Source organism: Heptranchias perlo, unplaced genomic scaffold, assembly GCF_035084215.1.
Source record: "Heptranchias perlo isolate sHepPer1 unplaced genomic scaffold, sHepPer1.hap1 HAP1_SCAFFOLD_718, whole genome shotgun sequence".
Classification (NCBI taxonomy): domain Eukaryota; kingdom Metazoa; phylum Chordata; class Chondrichthyes; order Hexanchiformes; family Hexanchidae; genus Heptranchias; species Heptranchias perlo.
This window is the reverse complement of record NW_027139748.1, coordinates 77831-99192: the sequence shown is the minus strand read 5'-3', so window position 1 is coordinate 99192 and position 21362 is coordinate 77831. Positions and strand designations below refer to the sequence as shown.

Genomic DNA, 21362 nt, shown 5'->3' with positions numbered 1-21362 from the left:
AGTGTGTGTGGGAGAGTCTGAATGGGCTCCGGATTACAGAATCCCAGATCTAACAGTGTGTGTGTGGGAGAGTCTGAATGGGCTCCTGATGACAGAATCCCCAGATCTAACAGTGTGTGTGTGGGAGAGTCTGAATGGGCTCCTGATTACAGAATCCCAGATCTAACAGTGTGTGTGGGAGAGTCTGAATGGGCTCCTGATTACAGAATCCCAGATCTAACAGTGTGTGTGTGGGAGAGTCTGAATGGGCTCCTGATTACAGAATCCCAGATCTAACAGTGTGTGTGTGGGAGAGTCTGAATGGGCTCCTGATTACAGAATCCCAGATCTAACAGTGTGTGTGGGAGAGTCTGAATGGGCTCCTGATTACAGAATCCCAGATCGAACAGTGTGTGTGGGAGAGTCTGAATGGGCTCCTGATTACAGAATCCCAGATCTAACAGTGTGTGAGGGAGAGTCTGAATGGGCTCCTGATTACAGAATCCCAGATCTAACAGTGTGTGTGGGAGAGTCTGAATGGGCTCCTGATTACAGAATCCCAGATCTAACAGTGTGTGTGGGAGAGTCTGAATGGGCTCCTGATTACAGAATCCCAGATCTAACAGTGTGTGTGGGAGAGTCTGAATGGGCTCCTGATTACAGAATCCCAGATCCAACAGTGTGTGTGGGAGAGTCTGAATGGGCTCCTGATTACAGAATCCCAGATCTAACAGTGTGTGTGGGGGAGTCTGAATGGGCTCCTGATTACAGAATCCCAGATCTAACAGTGTGTGTGGGGGAGTCTGAATGGGCTCCTGATTACAGAATCCCAGATCTAACAGTGTGTGTGTGGGAGAGTCTGAATGAGCTCCTGATTACAGAATCCCAGATCTAACAGTGTGTGTGTGGGAGAGTCTGAATGGGCTCCTGATTACAGAATCCCAGATCTAACAGTATGTGTGTGGGAGAGTCTGAATGGGCTCCTGATTACAGAATCCCAGATCTAACAGTGTGTGTGGGGGAGTCTGAATGGGCTCCTGATTACAGAATCCCAGATCTAACAGTGTGTGTGGGAGAGTCTGAATGGGCTCCTGATTACAGAATCCCAGATCTAACAGTGTGTGTGGGGGAGTCTGAATGGGCTCCTGATTACAGAATCCCAGATCTGACAGTGTGTGTGGGAGAGTCTGAATGGGCTCCTGATTACAGAATCCCAGATCTAACAGTGTGTGTGGGAGAGTCTGAATGGGCTCCTGATTACAGAATCCCAGATCTGACAGTGTGTGTGGGAGAGTCTGAATGGGCTCCTGATTACAGAATCCCAGATCTAACAGTGTGTGTGGGGGAGTCTGAATGGGCTCCTGATTACAGAATCCCAGATCTAACAGTGTGTGTGGGAGAGTCTGAATGGGCTCCTGATTACAGAATCCCAGATCTAACAGTGTGTGTGGGAGTCTGAATGGGCTCCTGATTACAGAATCCCAGATCTAACAGTGTGTGTGGGGGAGAGTCTGAATGGGCTCCTGATTACAGAATCCCAGATCTAACAGTGTGTGTGGGGGAGTCTGAATGGGCTCCTGATTACAGAATCCCAGATCTAACAGTGTGTGTGGGAGAGTCTGAATGGGCTCCTGATTACAGAATCCCAGATCGAACAGTGTGTGTGTGGGGAGTCTGAATGGGCTCCTGATTACAGAATCCCAGATCTAACAGTGTGTGTGGGAGAGTCTGAATGGGCTCCTGATTACAGAATCCCAGATCGAACAGTGTGTGTGTGGGAGAGTCTGAATGGGCTCCTGATTACAGAATCCCAGATCTAACAGTGTGTGTGGGAGAGTCTGAATGGGCTCCTGATTACAGAATCCCAGATCTAACAGTGTGTGTGTGTCGGAGTCTGAATGGGCTCCTGATTACAGAATCCCAGATCTAACAGTGTGTGTGGGAGAGTCTGAATGGGCTCCTGATTACAGAATCCCAGATCGAACAGTGTGTGTGGGAGAGTCTGAATGGGCTCCTGATTACAGAATCCCAGATCTAACAGTGTGTGTGGGAGAGTCTGAATGGGCTCCTGATTACAGAATCCCAGATCTAACAGTGTGTGTGTGGGAGAGTCTGAATGGGCTCCTGATTACAGAATCCCAGATCTAACAGTGTGTGTGGGAGAGTCTGAATGGGCTCCTGATTACAGAATCCCAGATCTAACAGTGTGTGTGTGGGAGTCTGAATGGGCTCCTGATTACAGAATCCCAGATCGAACCGTGTGTGTGTGTGTCGGAGTCTGAATGGGCTCCTGATTACAGAATCCCAGATCTAACAGTGTGTGTGGGAGAGTCTGAATGGGCTCCTGATTACAGAATCCCAGATCTAACAGTGTGTGTGGGAGAGTCTGAATGAGCTCCTGATTACAGAATCCCAGATCTAACAGTGTGTGTGTGGGAGAGTCTGAATGGGCTCCTGATTACAGAATCCCAGATCTAACAGTGTGTGTGTGGGAGAGTCTGAATGGGCTCCTGATTACAGAATCCCAGATCTAACAGTGTGTGTGTGGGAGAGTCTGAATGGGCTCCTGATTACAGAATCCCAGATCTAACAGTGTGTGTGGGAGAGTCTGAATGAGCTCCTGATTACAGAATCCCAGATCTAACAGTGTGTGTGGGAGAGTCTGAATGGGCTCCTGATTACAGAATCCCAGATCTAACAGTGTGTGTGGGAGAGTCTGAATGTGCTCCTGATTACAGAATCCCAGATCTAACAGTGTGTGTGGGAGAGTCTGAATGGGCTCCTGATTACAGAATCCCAGATCTAACAGTGTGTGTGGGGGAGAGTCTGAATGGGCTCCTGATTACAGAATCCCAGATCTAACAGTGTGTGTGTGGGAGAGTCTGAATGGGCTCCTGATTACAGAATCCCAGATCTAACAGTGTGTGTGTGGGAGAGTCTGAATGGGCTCCTGATTACAGAATCCCAGATCTAACAGTGTGTGTGGGAGAGTCTGAATGGGCTCCTGATTACAGAATCCCAGATCTAACAGTGTGTGTGGGAGAGTCTGAATGGGCTCCTGATTACAGAATCCCAGATCAAACAGTGTGTGTGGGAGAGTCTGAATGGGCTCCTGCAGAGTAACTCTTGCACTAATCGCTCTCTTTTCCAGGTCGGAGAAATGAGAGCAGCCTCCGCCCTAATGTTGTTTCTCGTGGCCCTCTCCTGCGTCCAGCCCTCTGTTCAGCCGTCGAGCCCGGAGCTGGGCGTGCTGAACGTGGCCATCCTGTTCAGCGGCCCCTCCTACCAGCCCGAGTCAGCCCGGTTCGGCCCCGACACCTACGAGGACTTCCCGCTTGACGTCAACCCCCTGGCCGTCTTCCTCAACGACACCAACCCCCGCAGCCTGATCCTCCGCCTGTGCCGGGCTCTGTCGGGGCTCCCAGTCCACGGTGTCGTCTTCGAGGACGACACCCGCTCCCGCTCCGTCGCCCACATCCTGGACTTTGTCTCGGCGCAGACCGCAGTGCCCATCGTGGGCATCAACGGGGGAGCTGCCCTGGTCCTTACCCCCAAGGTCAGTGTGTGTCTCGCTGTGTGTGTGTGACTGTGTGTGTGTGACTGTGTGTGTGTCACTGTGTGTGTGTGACTGTGTGTGTGTGACTGTGTGTGTGTGACTGTGTGTGTGTGACTGTGTGTGTGTCACTGTGTGTGTGTGACTGTGTGTGTATCGCCGTGTGTGTGTGACTGTGTGTGTGTGACTGTGTGTGTGTGACTGTGTGTGTATCGCCGTGTGTGTGTGACTGTGTGTGTGTGACTGTGTGTGTGTGACTGTGTGTGTGTGACTGTGTATGTGTCACTGTGTGTGTGTGACTGTGTGTGTGTGACTGTGTGTGTGCGACTGTGTGTGTGTGACTGTGTGTGTGACTGTGTGTGTGAGACTGTGTGTGTGTGACTGTGTGTGTGTGACTGTGTGTGTGTGACTGTGTGTGTGTGACTGTGTGTGTGTGACTGTGTGTGTGCGACTGTGTGTGTGTGACTGTGTGTGTGTGACTGTGTGTGTGTGACTGTGTGTGTGTGACTGTGTGTGTGTGACTGTGTGTGTGCGACTGTGTGTGTGCGACTGTGTGTGTGTGACTGTGTGTGTGTGACTGTGTGTGTGTGACTGTGTGTGTGTCACTGTGTGTGTGTGTGACTGTGTGTGTGTCACTGTGTGTGTGTCACAGTGTGTGTGTGACTGTGTGTGTGACTGTGTGTGTGACTGTGTGTGTGTCACTGTGTGTGTGTGACTGTGTGTGTGTGACTGTGTGTGTGTGACTGTGTGTGTGTGACTGTGTGTGTATCGCCGTGTGTGTGTGACTGTGTGTGTGTGACTGTGTGTGTGTGACTGTGTGTGTATCGCCGTGTGTGTGTGACTGTGTGTGTGTGACTGTGTGTGTGTGACTGTGTGTGTGTGACTGTGTATGTGTCACTGTGTGTGTGTGACTGTGTGTGTGTGACTGTGTGTGTGCGACTGTGTGTGTGTGACTGTGTGTGTGTCACAGTGTGTGTGTGACTTTGTGTGTGTGACTGTGTGTGTGTGACTGTGTGTGTGTGACTTTGTGTGTGTGACTGTGTGTGTGTGACTTTGTGTGTGTGACTGTGTGTGTGTGACTGTGTGTGTGTGACTGTGTGTGTGTCACAGTGTGTGTGTGACTGTGTGTGTGTGATTGTGTGTGTGTGACTGTGTGTGTGTCACAGTGTGTGTGTGACTGTGTGTGTGTGACTGTGTGTGTGTGACTGTGTGTGTGTCACAGTGTGTGTGTGACTTTGTGTGTGTGACTGTGCGTGTGTGACTGTGTGTGTGCGACTTTGTGTGTGTGACTGTGTGTGTGTGACTGTGTGTGTGTCACAGTGTGTGTGTGACTTTGTGTGTGTGACTGTGCGTGTGTGACTGTGTGTGTGCGACTTTGTGTGTGCGACTGTGTGTGTGTGACTGTGTGTGTGTCACAGTGTGTGTGTGACTGTGTGTGTGTGACTGTGTGTGTGTCACAGTGTGTGTGTGACTGTGTGTGTGTCACAGTGTGTGTGTGACTGTGTGTGTGTGACTGTGTGTGTGTCACAGTGTGTGTGTCACAGTGTGTGTGTGACTGTGTGTGTGTGACTGTGTGTGTGTGACTGTGTGTGTGTGACTGTGTGTGTGTGACTGTGTGTGTGTCACAGTGTGTGTGTGACTGTGTGTGTGTGACTGTGTGTGTGTGACTGTGTGTGTGTCACAGTGTGTGTGTGACTGTGTGTGTGTGACTGTGTGTGTGTGACTGTGTGTGTGTGACTGTGTGTGTGTCACAGTGTGTGTGTGACTGTGTGTGTGTGACTGTGTGTGTGTCACAGTGTGTGTGTGACTGTGTGTGTGTGACTGTGTGTGTGTCACAGTGTGTGTGTCACAGTGTGTGTGTGACTGTGTGTGTGTGACTGTGTGTGTGTGACTGTGTGTGTGTGACTGTGTGTGTGTGACTGTGTGTGTGTGACTGTGTGTGACTGTGTGTGTGTGACTGTGTGTGTGCGACTGTGTGTGTGTGACTGTGTGTGTGACTGTGTATGTGTCACAGTGTGTGTGTGACTTTGTGTGTGTGACTGTGTGTGTGCGACTGTGTGTGTGTGACTGTGTGTGTGTCACAGTGTGTGTGTGACTTTGTGTGTGTGACTGTGTGTGTGACTGTGTGTGTGTGACTGTGTGTGTGTGACTGTGTGTGTGTCACTGTGTGTGTGTGACTGTGTGTGTGTGACTGTGTGTGTGACTGTGTGTGTGTCACAGTGTGTGTGTGACTTTGTGTGTGTGACTGTGTGTGTGTCACTGTGTGTGTGTGACTGTGTGTGTATCGCCGTGTGTGTGCGACTGTGTGTGTGCGACTGTGTGTGTGTGACTGTGCGTGTATCGCCGTGTGTGTGCGACTGTGTGTGTGACTGTGTGTGTGTGACTGTGTGTGTGTGACTGTGTGTGTGTGACTGTGTGTGTATCGCCGTGTGTGTGCGACTGTGTGTGTGCGACTGTGTGTGTGTGACTATGTGTGTGTGACTGTGTGTGTGTCACTGTGTGTGTATCGCCGTGTGTGTGCGACTGTGTGTGTGCGACTGTGTGTGTGTGACTGTGTGTGTGTGACTTTGTGTGTGTGACTGTGTGTGTGTGACTGTGTGTGTGTGACTGTGTGTGTGTCACAGTGTGTGTGTGACTGTGTGTGTGTGATTGTGTGTGTGTGACTGTGTGTGTGTCACAGTGTGTGTGTGACTGTGTGTGTGTGACTGTGTGTGTGTGACTGTGTGTGTGTCACAGTGTGTGTGTGACTTTGTGTGTGTGACTGTGCGTGTGTGACTGTGTGTGTGCGACTTTGTGTGTGTGACTGTGTGTGTGTGACTGTGTGTGTGTCACAGTGTGTGTGTGACTTTGTGTGTGTGACTGTGCGTGTGTGACTGTGTGTGTGCGACTTTGTGTGTGCGACTGTGTGTGTGTGACTGTGTGTGTGTCACAGTGTGTGTGTGACTGTGTGTGTGTGACTGTGTGTGTGTCACAGTGTGTGTGTGACTGTGTGTGTGTCACAGTGTGTGTGTGACTGTGTGTGTGTGACTGTGTGTGTGTCACAGTGTGTGTGTCACAGTGTGTGTGTGACTGTGTGTGTGTGACTGTGTGTGTGTGACTGTGTGTGTGTGACTGTGTGTGTGTGACTGTGTGTGTGTCACAGTGTGTGTGTGACTGTGTGTGTGTGACTGTGTGTGTGTGACTGTGTGTGTGTCACAGTGTGTGTGTGACTGTGTGTGTGTGACTGTGTGTGTGTGACTGTGTGTGTGTGACTGTGTGTGTGTCACAGTGTGTGTGTGACTGTGTGTGTGTGACTGTGTGTGTGTCACAGTGTGTGTGTGACTGTGTGTGTGTGACTGTGTGTGTGTCACAGTGTGTGTGTCACAGTGTGTGTGTGACTGTGTGTGTGTGACTGTGTGTGTGTGACTGTGTGTGTGTGACTGTGTGTGTGTGACTGTGTGTGTGTGACTGTGTGTGACTGTGTGTGTGTGACTGTGTGTGTGCGACTGTGTGTGTGTGACTGTGTGTGTGACTGTGTATGTGTCACAGTGTGTGTGTGACTTTGTGTGTGTGACTGTGTGTGTGCGACTGTGTGTGTGTGACTGTGTGTGTGTCACAGTGTGTGTGTGACTTTGTGTGTGTGACTGTGTGTGTGACTGTGTGTGTGTGACTGTGTGTGTGTGACTGTGTGTGTGTCACTGTGTGTGTGTGACTGTGTGTGTGTGACTGTGTGTGTGACTGTGTGTGTGTCACAGTGTGTGTGTGACTTTGTGTGTGTGACTGTGTGTGTGTCACTGTGTGTGTGTGACTGTGTGTGTATCGCCGTGTGTGTGCGACTGTGTGTGTGCGACTGTGTGTGTGTGACTGTGCGTGTATCGCCGTGTGTGTGCGACTGTGTGTGTGACTGTGTGTGTGTGACTGTGTGTGTGTGACTGTGTGTGTGTGACTGTGTGTGTATCGCCGTGTGTGTGCGACTGTGTGTGTGCGACTGTGTGTGTGTGACTATGTGTGTGTGACTGTGTGTGTGTCACTGTGTGTGTATCGCCGTGTGTGTGCGACTGTGTGTGTGCGACTGTGTGTGTGTGACTGTGTGTGTGTGACTTTGTGTGTGTGACTGTGTGTGTGTCACTGTGTGTGTGTGACTGTGTGTGTGTGACTGTGTGTGTGACTGTGTGTGTGTCACAGTGTGTGTGTGACTTTGTGTGTGTGACTGTGTGTGTATCGCCGTGTGTGTGCGACTGTGTGTGTGCGACTGTGTGTGTGTGACTGTGTGTGTGTGACTGTGTGTGTGTCACTGTGTGTGTGTGACTGTGTGTGTGTGACTGTGTGTGTGACTGTGTGTGTGTCACAGTGTGTGTGTGACTTTGTGTGTGTGACTGTGTGTGTGTCACTGTGTGTGTGTGACTGTGTGTGTATCGCCGTGTGTGTGCGACTGTGTGTGTGCGACTGTGTGTGTGTGACTGTGTGTGTATCGCCGTGTGTGTGCGACTGTGTGTGTGACTGTGTGTGTGTGACTGTGTGTGTGTGACTGTGTGTGTGTGACTGTGTGTGTATCGCCGTGTGTGTGCGACTGTGTGTGTGCGACTGTGTGTGTGCGACTGTGTGTGTGTGACTGTGTGTGTGTGACTGTGTGTGTGTCACAGTGTGTGTGTGACTTTGTGTGTGTGACTGTGTGTGTGTGACTGTGTGTGCGACTGTGTGTGTGTCACAGTGTGTGTGTGACTTTGTGTGTGTGACTGTGTGTGTGTCACTGTGTGTGTGTGACTGTGTGTGTATCGCCGTGTGTGTGCGACTGTGTGTGTGACTGTGTGTGTGTGACTGTGTGTGTGTGACTGTGTGTGTGTGACTGTGTGTGTATCGCCGTGTGTGTGTGTGACTGTGTGTGTGTGACTGTGTGTGTGTGACTGTGTGTGTATCGCCGTGTGTGTGTTACTGTGTGTGTGTGACTGTGTGTGTGTGACTGTGTGTGTGTGACTGTGTGTGTGTCACAGTGTGTGTGTGACTGTGTGTGTGTGACTGTGTGTGTGTCACTGTGTGTGTATCGCCGTGTGTGTGTGACCGTGTGTGTGTTACTGTGTGTGTGTGACTGTGTGTGTGTGACTGTGTGTGTCACAGTGTGTGTGTGTGAGCCAGTGTCTACGTGACTGTGTGTGACTGTGTGTGTGACTGTTTCTACGTGACTCTGTGTGTGTGAGTGTGTGTGTGAGACAGTGTGTAACCGTGTGTGTGACTGCATCTATCTGACTGTCGATGTGACCATGTGTGCGTGTGACTGTGACTGTGTAACTGTGTGTGTGTGTGACTGTGTGCAACTGTGAGTGTGTGACAGTTTGTGCGTGACTGTGTGTGTCACTGTGTGTGTGTCACAGTGTGTGTCACTGTGTGTGTTTCACATTGTGTGTGTCAGTGTGTGTGGGGGAGGGTCTCTCTCTCTCTCTCTCTCCCACTCTCTCTCTCTCTGAACCTCTCTCTCTCTCTTCCCCTCTCTGTCTTTCTATCTCTCTCTCGCTATCTGTCTCTCCATCAGCCCATTTCTCTCTCTCTATCTCTCTCTCCCCCTCTCTCTCTCTCTCCCTCTCTCCCCCTCTCTCTCTCTCCCCCTCTCTCTCTCTCTCCCTCTCTCCCCCTCTCTCCCTCTCCCTCTCTCTCCCCCGTCTCTCTCTCTCTCTCTCTCTCCATCCCACTCTCTCCCTCTCTATCTCTCTCTCTCTCCCCTGTCTCTCACCCTCTCACCCTCTCTCTCTCTGCCCCCGTCTCCCTCTCTCTCTCTCTCTGTGAACCGACCATCAAAGTTTGCAATCAAAGGGTTGAGAAATCAGTTCTGCTCTGACGATGAAGCCATTAATCAGTCTGATTGGTCCGGGGAGCTCAGTGAGAGGAGCATATTCACAGTCTGATGTCAGCCCGAGAGCTGAGACTCGTAATCACCGCAAAACCAATCTATTGTTTCATCACCCATCAATTCCAGGTTAATGCAGTGAGGGTTAGATACAGATTAAAGCTCTCTCTACACTGTCCCATCAAACACTCCCAGGGTCAGGTACAGGGTTAGATACAGAGTAAAGCTCCCTCTACACTGTCCCATCAAACACTCCCAGGGCAGGTACAGCACGGGTTAGATACAGAGTAAAGCTCCCTCTACACTGTCCCATCAAACACTCCCAGGGCAGGTACAGGGTTAGATACAGAGTAAAGCTCCCTCTACACTGTCCCATCAAACACTCCCAGGGCAGGTACAGGGTTAGATACAGAGTAAAGCTCCCTCTACACTGTTCCATCAAACACTCCCAGGGGCAGGTACAGGGTTAGATACAGAGTAAAGCTCCCTCCACACTGTCCCATCAAACACTCCCAGGGCAGGTACAGGGTTAGATACAGAGTAAAGCTCCCTCTACACTGTCCCATCAAACACACCCTTGGCAGGTACAGGGTTAGATACAGAGGAAAGCTCCCTCGACACTGTCCCATCAAACACTCCCAGGGCAGGTACAGGGTTAGATAAAGAGTAAAGCTCCCTCTACACTGTCCCATCAAACACTCCCAGGGCAGGTACAGGGTCAGATGCAGAGTAAAGCTCCCTCTACACTGTCCCATCAAACACTTCCAGGGCAGGTACAGGGTTAGATACAGAGTAAAGCTCCCTCGACACTGTCCCAACAAACACTCCCAGGGCAGGTACAGGGTTAGATACAGAGCAAAGCTCCCTTTAGACTGTCCCATCAAACACTCCCAGGGCAGGTACAGGGTGAGATACAGAGTAAAGCTCCCTCTACACTGTCCCATCAAACAATCCCAGGGCAGGGAAAGGGTTAGATACAGAGTAAAGCTCCCGCTACACTGTTCCATCAAACACTCCCAGGGCAGGTACAGGGTTAGATACAGAGTAAAGCTCCCTCTGCACTGTTCCATCAAACACTCCCAGGGCAGGTACAGGGTTAGATACAGAGTGAAGCTCCCTCTACACTGTCCCATCAAACACTCACAGGGCAGGTACAGGGTGAGATACAGAGTAAAGCTCCCTCTACACTGTCCCATCAAACACTCCCAGCGCAGGTACAGGGTTAGATACAGAGTAAAGGTCCCTCCACACTGTCCCATCAAACACTCCCAGGGCAGGTACAGGGTTTGATACAGAGTAAAGCTCCCTCGACACTGTCCCATCAAACACTCCCAGGGCAGGTACAGGGTTAGATACAGAGTAAAGCTCCCTCTACACTGTCCCATCAAACACTCCCAGGGCAGGTACAGGGTTAGATACAGAGTAAAGCTCCCTCCACACTGTCCCATCAAACACTCCCAGGGCAGGTACAGGGTTAGATACAGAGTAAAGCTCCCTCTACACTGTCCCATCAAACACTCCCAGGGCAGGTACACGGTTAGATACAGAGTAAAGCTCCCGCTACACTGTCCCGTCAAACACTCCCAGGGCAGGTACAGGGTTAGATACAGAGTAAAGCTCCCTCTACACTGTCCCATCAAACACTCCCAGGGCAGGTACAGGGTTAGATACAGAGTAAAGCTCCCTCTACACTGTCCCATCAAACACTCCCAGGGTCAGGTACAGGGTTAGATACAGAGTAAAGCTCCCTCTACACTGTCCCATCAAACACTCCCAGGGCAGGTACAGGGTTAGATACAGAGTAAAGCTCCCTCTACACTGTCCCATCATACACTCCCAGGGCAGTTACAGGGTTAGATACAGCATAAAGCTCCCTCTACACTGTCCCATCAAACACTCCCAGGGCAGGTACAGGGTTAGAAACAGAGTAAAGCTCCCTCTACACTGTCCCATCAAACACTCCCAGGGCAGGTACAGGGTTAGAAACAGAGTAAAGCTCCCTCTACACTGTCCCATCAAACACTCCCAGGGCAGGTACAGGGTTAGAAACAGAGTAAAGCTCCCTCTACACTGTCCCATCAAACTCTCCCAGGGCAGGTACAGGGTTAGATACAGAGTAAAGCTCCCTCTACACTGTCCCATCAAACACTCCCAGGGCAGTTACAGGGTTAGATACAGCATAAAGCTCCCTCTACACTGTCCCATCAAACACTCCCAGGGCAGGTACAGGGTTAGATACAGAGCAAAGCTCCCTCCACACTGTCCCGTAAAACACTCCCAGGGCAGGTACAGGGTTAGATACAGAGTAAAGCTCCCTCCACACTATCCCATCAAACACTCCCAGGGCAGGTACAGGGTTAGATACAGAGTAAAGCTCCCTCTACACTGTCCCATCAAACACTCCCAGGGCAGGTACAGGGTTAGATACAGAGTAAAGCTCCCTCTACACTGTCCCATCAAACACTCCCAGGGCAGGTACAGGGTTTGATACAGAGTAAAGCTCCCTCGACACTGTCCCATCAAACACTCCCAGGGCAGGTACAGGGTTAGATACAGAGTAAAGCTCCCTCCACACTCTCCCATCAAACACTCCCAGGGCAGGTACAGGGTTAGATACAGAGTAAAGCTCCCTCCACACTGTCCCATCAAACACTCCCAGGGTCAGGTACAGGGTTAGATACAGAGTAAAGCTCCCTCTACACTCTCCCATCAAACACTCCCAGGGCAGGTACAGGGTTAGATACAGAGTAAAGCTCCCTCTACACTGTCCCATCAAACACTCCCAGGGCAGGTACAGGGTTAGATACAGAGTAAAGCTCCCTCTACACTGTCCCATCAAACACACCCAGGGCAGGTACAGGGTTAGATACAGAGTAAAGCTCCCTCTACATTGTCCCATCAAACACTCCCAGGGCAGGTACAGGGTTAGATACAGAGTAAAGCTCCCTCTACGCTGTCCCATCAAACACTCCCAGGGCAGATACAGGGTTAGATACAGAGTAAAGCTCCCTCTACACTGTCCCATCAAACACTCCCAGGGGCAGGTACAGGGTTAGATACAGAGTAAAGCTCCCTCTACACTGTCCCATCAAACACTCCCAGGGCAGGTACAGGGTTAGATACAGAGTAAAGCTCCCTCTACACTCTCCCATCAAACACTCCCAGGGCAGGTACAGGGTTAGATACAGAGTAAAGCTCCCTCTACACTGTCCCATCAAACACTCCCAGGGCAGGTACAGGGTTAGATACAGAGTAAAGCTCCCTCTACACTGTCCTATCAAACACTCCCAGGGCAGGTACAGGGTTAGATACAGAGTAAAGCTCCCTCTACACTGTCCCATCAAACACTCCCAGGGCAGGTACAGGGTTAGATACAGAGTAAAGCTCCCTCTACACTGTCCCATCAAACACTCCCAGGGCAGTTACAGGGTTAGATACAGAGTACAGCTCCCTCCACACTGTCCCATCAAACACTCCCAGGGCAGGTACAGGGTTAGATACAGAGTAAAGCTCCCTCTACACTGTCCCATCAAACACTCCCAGGGCAGGTACACGGTTAGATACAGACTGAAGTTCCCGCTACACTGTCCCGTCAAACACTCCCAGGGCAGGTACAGGGTTAGATACAGAGTAAAGCTCCCTCCATACTGTCCCATCAAACACTCCCAGGGCAGGTACAGGGTTAGATACAGAGTAAAGCTCCCTCTACACTGTCCCATCAAACACTCCCAGGGCAGGTACATGGTTAGATACAGAGTAAAGCTCCCTCTACACTGTCCCATCAAACACTCCCAGGGTCAGGTACAGGGTTAGATACAGAGTAAAGCTCCCTCTACACTGTCCCATCAAACACTCCCAGGGCAGGTACAGGGTTAGATACAGAGTAAAGCTCCCTCCACACTGTCCCGTCAAACACTCCCAGGGCAGGTACAGGGTTAGATACAGAGTAAAGCTCCCTCCACACTGTCCCATCAAACACTCCCAGGGCAGGTACAGGGTTAGATACAGAGTAAAGCTCCCTCTACACTGTCCCATCAAACACTCCCAGGGCAGGTACAGGGTTAGATACAGAGTAAAGCTCCATCTACACTGTCCCATCAAACACTCCCAGGGCAGGTACAGGGTTCGATGCAGAGTAAAGCTCCCTCAACACTGTCCCATCAAACACTCCCAGGGCAGGTACAGGGTTAGATACAGAGTGAAGCTCCCTCTACACTGTCCCATCAAACACTCCCAGGGCAGGTACAGGGTAAGATACAGAATAAAGCTCCCTCTACACTGTCCCATCAAACACTCACAGGGCAGGTACAGGGTTAGATACAGAGTAAAGCTCCCTCTACAGTGTCCCATCAAACACTCCCAGGGCAGGTACAGGGTTAGATACAGAGTAAAGCTCCCTCTACACTTTCCCATCAAACACTCCCAGGGCAGGTACAGGGTTAGATACAGAGTAAAGCTCCCTCTACACTGTCCCATCAAACACTCCCAGGGCAGGTACAGGGTTAGATACAGAGTAAAGCTCCCTCTACACTGTCCCATCAAACACTCCCAGGGCAGGTGCAGGGTTAGATACAGAGTAAAGCTCCCTCTACCCTGTCCCATCAAACACTCCCAGGGCAGGTACAGGGTTAGATACAGAGTAAAGCTCCCTCTACACTGTCCCATCAAACACTCCCAGGGCAGGTACAGGGTTAGATACAGATTAAAGCTCCCTCTACACTGTCCCATCAAACACTCCAAGGGCAGGTACAGGGTTTGATACAGAGTAAAGCTCCCTCTACACTGTCCCATCAAACACTCCCAGGGCAGGTACATGGTTAGATACAGAGTAAAGCTCCCTCTACACTGTCCCATCAAACACTCCCAGGGCAGGTACAGGGTTAGATACAGAGTAAAGCTCCCTCTACACTGTCCCATCAAACACACCCAGGGCAGGTACAGGGTTAGATACAGAGTAAAGCTCCCTCTACACTGTCCTATCAAACACTCCCAGGGCAGGTACAGGGTTAGATACAGAGTAAAGCTCCCTCTACACTGTCCCATCAAACACTCCCAGGGCAGGTACAGGGTTAGATACAGAGTAAAGCTCCCTCTACACTGTCCCATCAAACACTCCCAGGGCAGTTACAGGGTTAGATACAGAGTAAAGCTCCCTCCACACTGTCCCATCAAACACTCCCAGGGCAGGTACAGGGTTAGATACAGAGTAAAGCTCCCTCTACACTGTCCCATCAAACACTCCCAGGGCAGGTACACGGTTAGATACAGACTGAAGTTCCCGCGACACTGTCCCGTCAAACACTCCCAGGGCAGGTACAGGGTGAGATACAGAGTAAAGCTCCCTCCATACTGTCCCATCAAACACTCCCAGGGCAGGTACAGGGTTAGATACAGAGTAAAGCTCCCTCTACACTGTCCCATCAAACACTCCCAGGGCAGGTACATGGTTAGATACAGAGTAAAGCTCCCTCTACACTGTCCCATCAAACACTCCCAGGGTCAGGTACAGGGTTAGATACAGAGTAAAGCTCCCTCTACACTGTCCCATCAAACACTCCCAGGGCAGGTACAGGGTTAGATACAGAGTAAAGCTCCCTCCACACTGTCCCGTCAAACACTCCCAGTGCAGGTACAGGGTTAGATACAGAGTAAAGCTCCCTCCACACTGTCCCATCAAACACTCCCAGGGCAGGTACAGGGTTAGATACAGAGTAAAGCTCCCTCTACACTGTCCCATCAAACACTCCCAGGGCAGGTACAGGGTTAGATACAGAGTAAAGCTCCCTCTACACTGTCCCATCAAACACTCCCAGGGCAGGTACAGGGTTAGATACAGAGTAAAGCTCCCTCTACACTGTCCCATCAAACACTCCCAGGGCAGGTACAGGGTTAGATGCAGAGTAAAGCTCCCTCTACCCTGTCCCATCAAACACTCCCAGAGCAGGTACAGGGTTCGATACAGAGTAAAGCTCCCTCCACACTGTCCCATCGAACACTCCCAGGGCAGGTACAGGGTTAGATACAGAGTAAAGCTCCCTCTACACAGTCCCATCAAACACTCCCAGGGCAGGTATAGGGTTAGATACAGAGTAAAGCTCCCTCTACACTGTCCCATCAAACACTCCCAGGGCAGGTACAGGGTTAGATACAGAGTAAAGCTCCATCTACACTGTCCCATCAAACACTCCCAGGGCAGGTACAGGGTTAGATGCAGAGTAAAGCTCCCTCAACACTGTCCCATCAAACACTCCCAGGGCAGGTACAGGGTTAGATACAGAGTGAAGCTCCCTCTACACTGTCCCATCAAACACTCCCAGGGCAGGTACAGGGTAAGATACAGAATAAAGCTCCCTCTACACTGTCCCATCAAACACTCACAGGGCAGGTACAGGGTTAGATACAGAGTAAAGCTCCCTCTACAGTGTCCCATCAAACACTCCCAGGGCAGGTACAGGGTTAGATACAGAGTAAAGCTCCCTCTACACTTTCCCATCAAACACTCCCAGGGCAGGTACAGGGTTAGATACAGAGTAAAGCTCCCTCTACACTGTCCCATCAAACACTCCCAGGGCAGGTACAGGGTTAGATACAGAGTAAAGCTCCCTCTACACTGTCCCATCAAACACTCCCAGGGCAGGTACAGGGTTAGATACAGAGTAAAGCTCCCTCTACCCTGTCCCATCAAACACTCCCAGGGCAGGTACAGGGTTAGATACAGAGTAAAGCTCCCTCTACACTGTCCCATCAAACACTCCCAGGGCAGGTACAGGGTTAGATACAGATTAAAGCTCCCTCTACGCTGTCCCATCAAACACTCCAAGGGCAGGTACAGGGTTTGATACAGAGTAAAGCTCCCTCTACACTGTCCCATCAAACACTCCCAGGGCAGGTACAGGGTTAGATACAGAGTGAAGCTCCCTCTACCCTGTCCCATCAAACACTCCCAGGGCAGGTACAGGGTTAGATACAGAGTAAAGCTCCCTCTCCACTGTCCCATCAAACACTCCCAGGGCAGGTACAGGGTTAGATACAGAGTAAAGCTCCCTCTACACTGTCCCATCAAACACTCCCAGGGCAGGTTGAGGGTTAGATACAGAGTAAAGCTCCCTCTACACTGTCCCATCAAACACTCCCATGGCAGGTACAGGGTTAGATACAGAGTAAAGCTCCCTCTACACTGTCCCATCAAACACTCCCAGGGCAGGTACAGGGTTAGATACAGAGTAAAGCTCCCTCTACACTGTCCCATCAAACACTCCCAGGGCAGGTACAGGGTTAGATACAGAGTAAAGCTCCCTCCACACTGTCCCATCAAACACTCCCAGGGCAGGTACAGGGTTAGATACAGAGTAAAGCTCCCTCTACACTGTCCCATCAAACACTCCCAGGGCAGGTACACGGTTAGATACAGAGTGAAGCTCCCGCTACACTGTCCCGTCAAACACTCCCAGGGCAGGTACAGGGTTAGATACAGAGTAAAGCTCCCTCTACACTGTCCCATCAAACACTCCCAGGGCAGGTACAGGTTTAGATACAGAGTAAAGCTCCCTCTACACTGTCCCATCAAACACTCCCAGGGCAGGTACAGGGTTGGATATACAGTAAAGCTCCCTCTACACTGTCCCATCAAACACTCCCAGGGTCAGGTACAGGGTTAGATACAGAGTAAAGCTCCCTCTACACTGTCCCATCAAACACTCCCGGTGCAGGTACAGGGTTAGATACAGAGTAAAGCTCCCTCCACACTGTCCCGTCAAACACTCCCAGGGCAGGTACAGGGTTAGATACAGAGTAAAGCTCCCTCCACACTGTCCCATCAAACACTCCCAGGGCAGGTACAGGGTTAGATACAGAGTAAAGCTCCCTCTACACTGTCCCATCAAACACTCCCAGGGCAGGTACAGGGTTAGATACAGAGTAAAGCTCCCTCTACACTGACCCATCAAACACTCCCAGGGCAGGTACAGGGTTAGATACAGAGTAAAGCTCCCTCTACACTGTCCCATCAAACACTCCCAGGGCAGGTACAGGGTTAGATGCAGAGTAAAGCTCCCTCTACCCTGTCCCATCAAACACTCCCAGGGCAGGTACAGGGTTAGATACAGAGTAAAGAACCCTCCACACTGTCCCATCGAACACTCCCAGGGCAGGTACAGGGTTAGATACAGAGTAAAGCTCCCTCTACACTGTACCATCAAACACTCCCAGGGCAGGTATAGGGTTAGATACAGAGTAAAGCTCCCTCTACACTGTCCCATCAAACACTCCCAGGGCAGGGACAGGGTTAGATACAGAGTAAAGCTCCCTCTACACTGTCCCATCAAACACTCCCAGGGCAGGTACAGGGTTAGATACAGAGTAAAGCTCCCTCTACACTGTCCCATCAAACACTCCCAGGGCAGGTACAGGGTTAGATGCAGAGTAAAGCTCCCTCAACACTGTCCCATCAAACACTCCCAGGGCAGGTACAGGGTTAGATACAGAGTGAAGCTCCCTCTACACTGTCCCATCAAACACTACCAGGGCAGGTACATGGTAAGATACAGAATAAAGCTCCCTCTACACTGTCCCATCAAACACTCACAGGGCAGGTACAGGGTTAGATACAGAGTAAAGCTCCCTCTACAGTGTCCCATCAAACACTCCCAGGGCAGGTACAGGGTTAGATACAGAGTAAAGCTCCCTCTACACTGTCCCATCAAACACTCCCAGGGCAGGTACAGGGTTAGATACAGAGTAAAGCTCCCTCTACACTGTCCCATCAAACACTCCCAGGGCAGGTACAGGGTTAGATTCAGAGTAAAGCTCCCTCTACACTGTCCCATCAAACACTCCCAGGGCAGGTGCAGGGTGAGATACAGAGTAAAGCTCCCTCTACCCTGTCCCATCAAACACTCCCAGGGCAGGTACAGGGTTAGATACAGAGTAAAGCTCCCTCTACACTGTCCCATCAAACACTCCCAGGGCAGGTACAGGGTTAGATACAGAGTAAAGCTCCCTCTACACTGTCCCATCAAACACTCCCAGGGCAGGTACAGGGTTTGATACAGAGTAAAGCTCCCTCTACACTGTCCCATCAAACACTCCCAGGGCAGGTACAGGGTTAGATACAGAGTAAAGCTCCCTCTACACTGTCCCATCAAACACTCCCAGGGCAGGTACAGGGTTAGATACAGAGTAAAGCTCCCTCTCCACTGTCCTATCAAACACTCCCAGGGCAGGTACAGGGTTAGATACAGAGTAAAGCTCCCTCTACACTGTCCCATCAAACACTCCCAGGGCAGGTACAGGGTTAGATACAGAGTAAAGCTCCCTCTACACTGTCCCATCAAACACTCCCAGGGCAGGTACAGGGTTAGATACAGAGTAAAGCTCCCTCTACACTGTCCCATCAAACACTCCCAGGGCAGGTACAGGGTTAGATACAGAGTAAAGCTCCCTCTACGCTGTCCCATCAAACACTCCCAGGGCAGGTACAGGGTTAGATACAGAGTAAAGCTCCCTCCACACTGTCCCATCAAACACTCCCAGGGCAGGTACAGGGTTAGATACAGAGTAAAGCTCCCTCTACACTGTCCCATCAAACACTCCCAGGGCAGGTACACGGTTAGATACAGAGTGAAGCTCCCGCTACACTGTCCCGTCAAACACTCCCAGGGCAGGTACAGGGTTAGATACAGAGTAAAGCTCCCTCTACACTGTCCCATCAAACACTCCCAGGGCAGATACAGGGTTAGATACAGAGTAAAGCTCCCTCCATACTGTCCCATCAAACACTCCCAGGGCAGGTACAGGTTTAGATACAGAGTAAAGCTCCCTCTACACTGTCCCATCAAACACTCCCAGGGCAGGTACAGGGTTAGATACACAGTAAAGCTCCCTCTACACTGTCCCATCAAACACTCCCAGGGTCAGGTACAGGGTTAGATACAGAGTAAAGCTCCCTGTACACTGTCCCATCAAACACTCCCAGGGCAGGTACAGGGTTAGATACAGAGTAAAGCTCCCTCCACACTGTCCCGTCAAACACTCTCAGGGCAGGTACAGGGTTAGATACAGAGTAAAGCTCCCTCCACACTGTCCCGTCAAACACTCCCAGGGCAGGTACAGGGTTAGATACAGAGTAAAGCTCCCTCTACCCTGTCCCATCAAACACTCCCAGGGGCAGGTACAGGGTTAGATGCAGAGTAAAGCTCCCTCTACACTGTCCCATCAAACACTCCCAGGGCAGGTACAGGGTTAGATACAGAGTAAAGCTCCCTCTACACTGTCCCATCAAACACTCCCAGGGCAGGTACAGGGTTAGATACAGAGTAAAGCTCCCTCCACACTGTCCCATCGAACACTCCCAGGGCAGGTACAGGGTTAGATACAGAGTAAAGCTCCCTCTACACTGTCCCATCAAACACTCCCAGGGCAGGTATAGGGTTAGATACAGAGTAAAGCTCCCTCAACACTGTCCCATCAAACACTCCCAGGGCAGGTACAGGGTTAGATGCAGAGTAAAGCTCCCTCAACACTGTCCCATCAAACACTCCCAGGGCAGGTACAGGGTTAGATACAGAGTAAAGCTCCCTCTACACTGTCCCATCAAACACTCCCAGGGCAGGTACAGGGTTAGATACAGAGTAAAGCTCCCTCTACACTGTCCCAACAAACACTCCCAGGGCAGGTACAGGGTTAGATACAGAGTAAAGCTCCCTCTACACTGTCCCATCAAACACTCCCAGGGCAGGTACAGGCTTAGATACAGAGTAAAGCTCCCTCTACACTGTCCCATCAAACACTCCCAGGGCAGGGACAGGGTTAGATACAGAGTAAAGCTCCCTCTACCCTGTCCCATCAAACACTCCCAGGGCAGGTACAGGGTTAGATACAGAGTAAAGCTCCCTCTACACTGTCCCATCAAACACTCCCAGGGCAGGTACAGGGTTAGATACAGAGTAAAGCTCCCTCTACACTGTCCCATCAAACACTCCCAGGGCAGCTACAGGGTTTGATACAGAGTAAAGCTCCCTCTACACTGTCCCATCAAACACTCCCAGGGCAGGTACAGGGTTAGATACAGAGTAAAGCTCCCTCTACACTGTCCCATCAAACACTCCCAGGGCAGGTACAGGGTTAGGTACAGAGTAAAGCTCCCTCTGCACTGTCCTATCAAACACTCCCAGGGCAGGTACAGGGTTAGATACAGAGTAAAGCTCCCTCTCCACTGTCCCATCAAACACTCCCAGGGCAGGTACTGGGTTAGATATAGAGTAAAGCTCCCTCTCCACTGTCCCATCAAACACTCCCAGGGCAGGTACAGGGTTAGATACAGAGTAAAGCTCCCTCTACACTGTCCCATCAAACACTCCCAGGGCAGGTACAGGATTAGATACAGAGTAAAGCTCCCTCTCCACTGTCCCATCAAACACTCCCAGGGCAGGTACAGGGTTAGATACAGAGTAAAGCTCCCTCTACACTGTCCCATCAAACACTCCCAGGGCAGGTACAGGGTTAGATACAGAGTAAAGCTCCCTCTACACTCTCCCATCAAACACTCCCAGGGCAGGTACAGGTTTAGATACAGAGTAATGCTCCCTCTACACTGTCCTATCAAACACTCCCAGGGCAGGTACAGGGTTAGATACAGAGTAAAGCTCCCTCTACACTGTCCTATCAAACACTCCCATGGCAGGTACAGGGTTAGATACAGAGTAAAGCTCCCTCTACACTGTCCCAACAAACACTCCCAGGGCAGGTACAGGGTTAGATACAGAGTAAAGCTCCCTCTACACTGTCCCATCAAACACTCCCAGGGCAGGTACAGGGTTAGAAACAGAGTAAAGCTCCCTCTACACTGTCCCATCAAACACTCCCAGGGTCAGGTACAGGGTTTGATACAGAGTAAAGCTCCCTCTACACTGTCCCATCAAACACTCCCAGGGCAGGTACAGGGTTAGATACAGAGTAAAGCTCCCTCTGCACTGTCCCATCAAACACTCCCAGGGCAGGTACTGGGTTAGATAT

At 50.9% G+C, this 21362-nt stretch overlaps 1 protein-coding gene across 1 annotated transcript in view; it reads left to right on the top strand.

Moving 5' to 3' along the window:
* Positions 1-3130: 3130 nt before the first annotated feature.
* Positions 3131-21362, top strand: part of LOC137318725 (glutamate receptor ionotropic, NMDA 2D-like) — a gene marked incomplete at both ends in the record, with an annotated part of 95220 nt that continues 76988 nt past the window's right edge. Inside the window, one exon of the mRNA XM_067981394.1 lies at positions 3131-3535. Within this exon, the coding sequence (XP_067837495.1) occupies positions 3131-3535 (405 nt within the window). The remainder of the gene's footprint in view (positions 3536-21362) is intronic.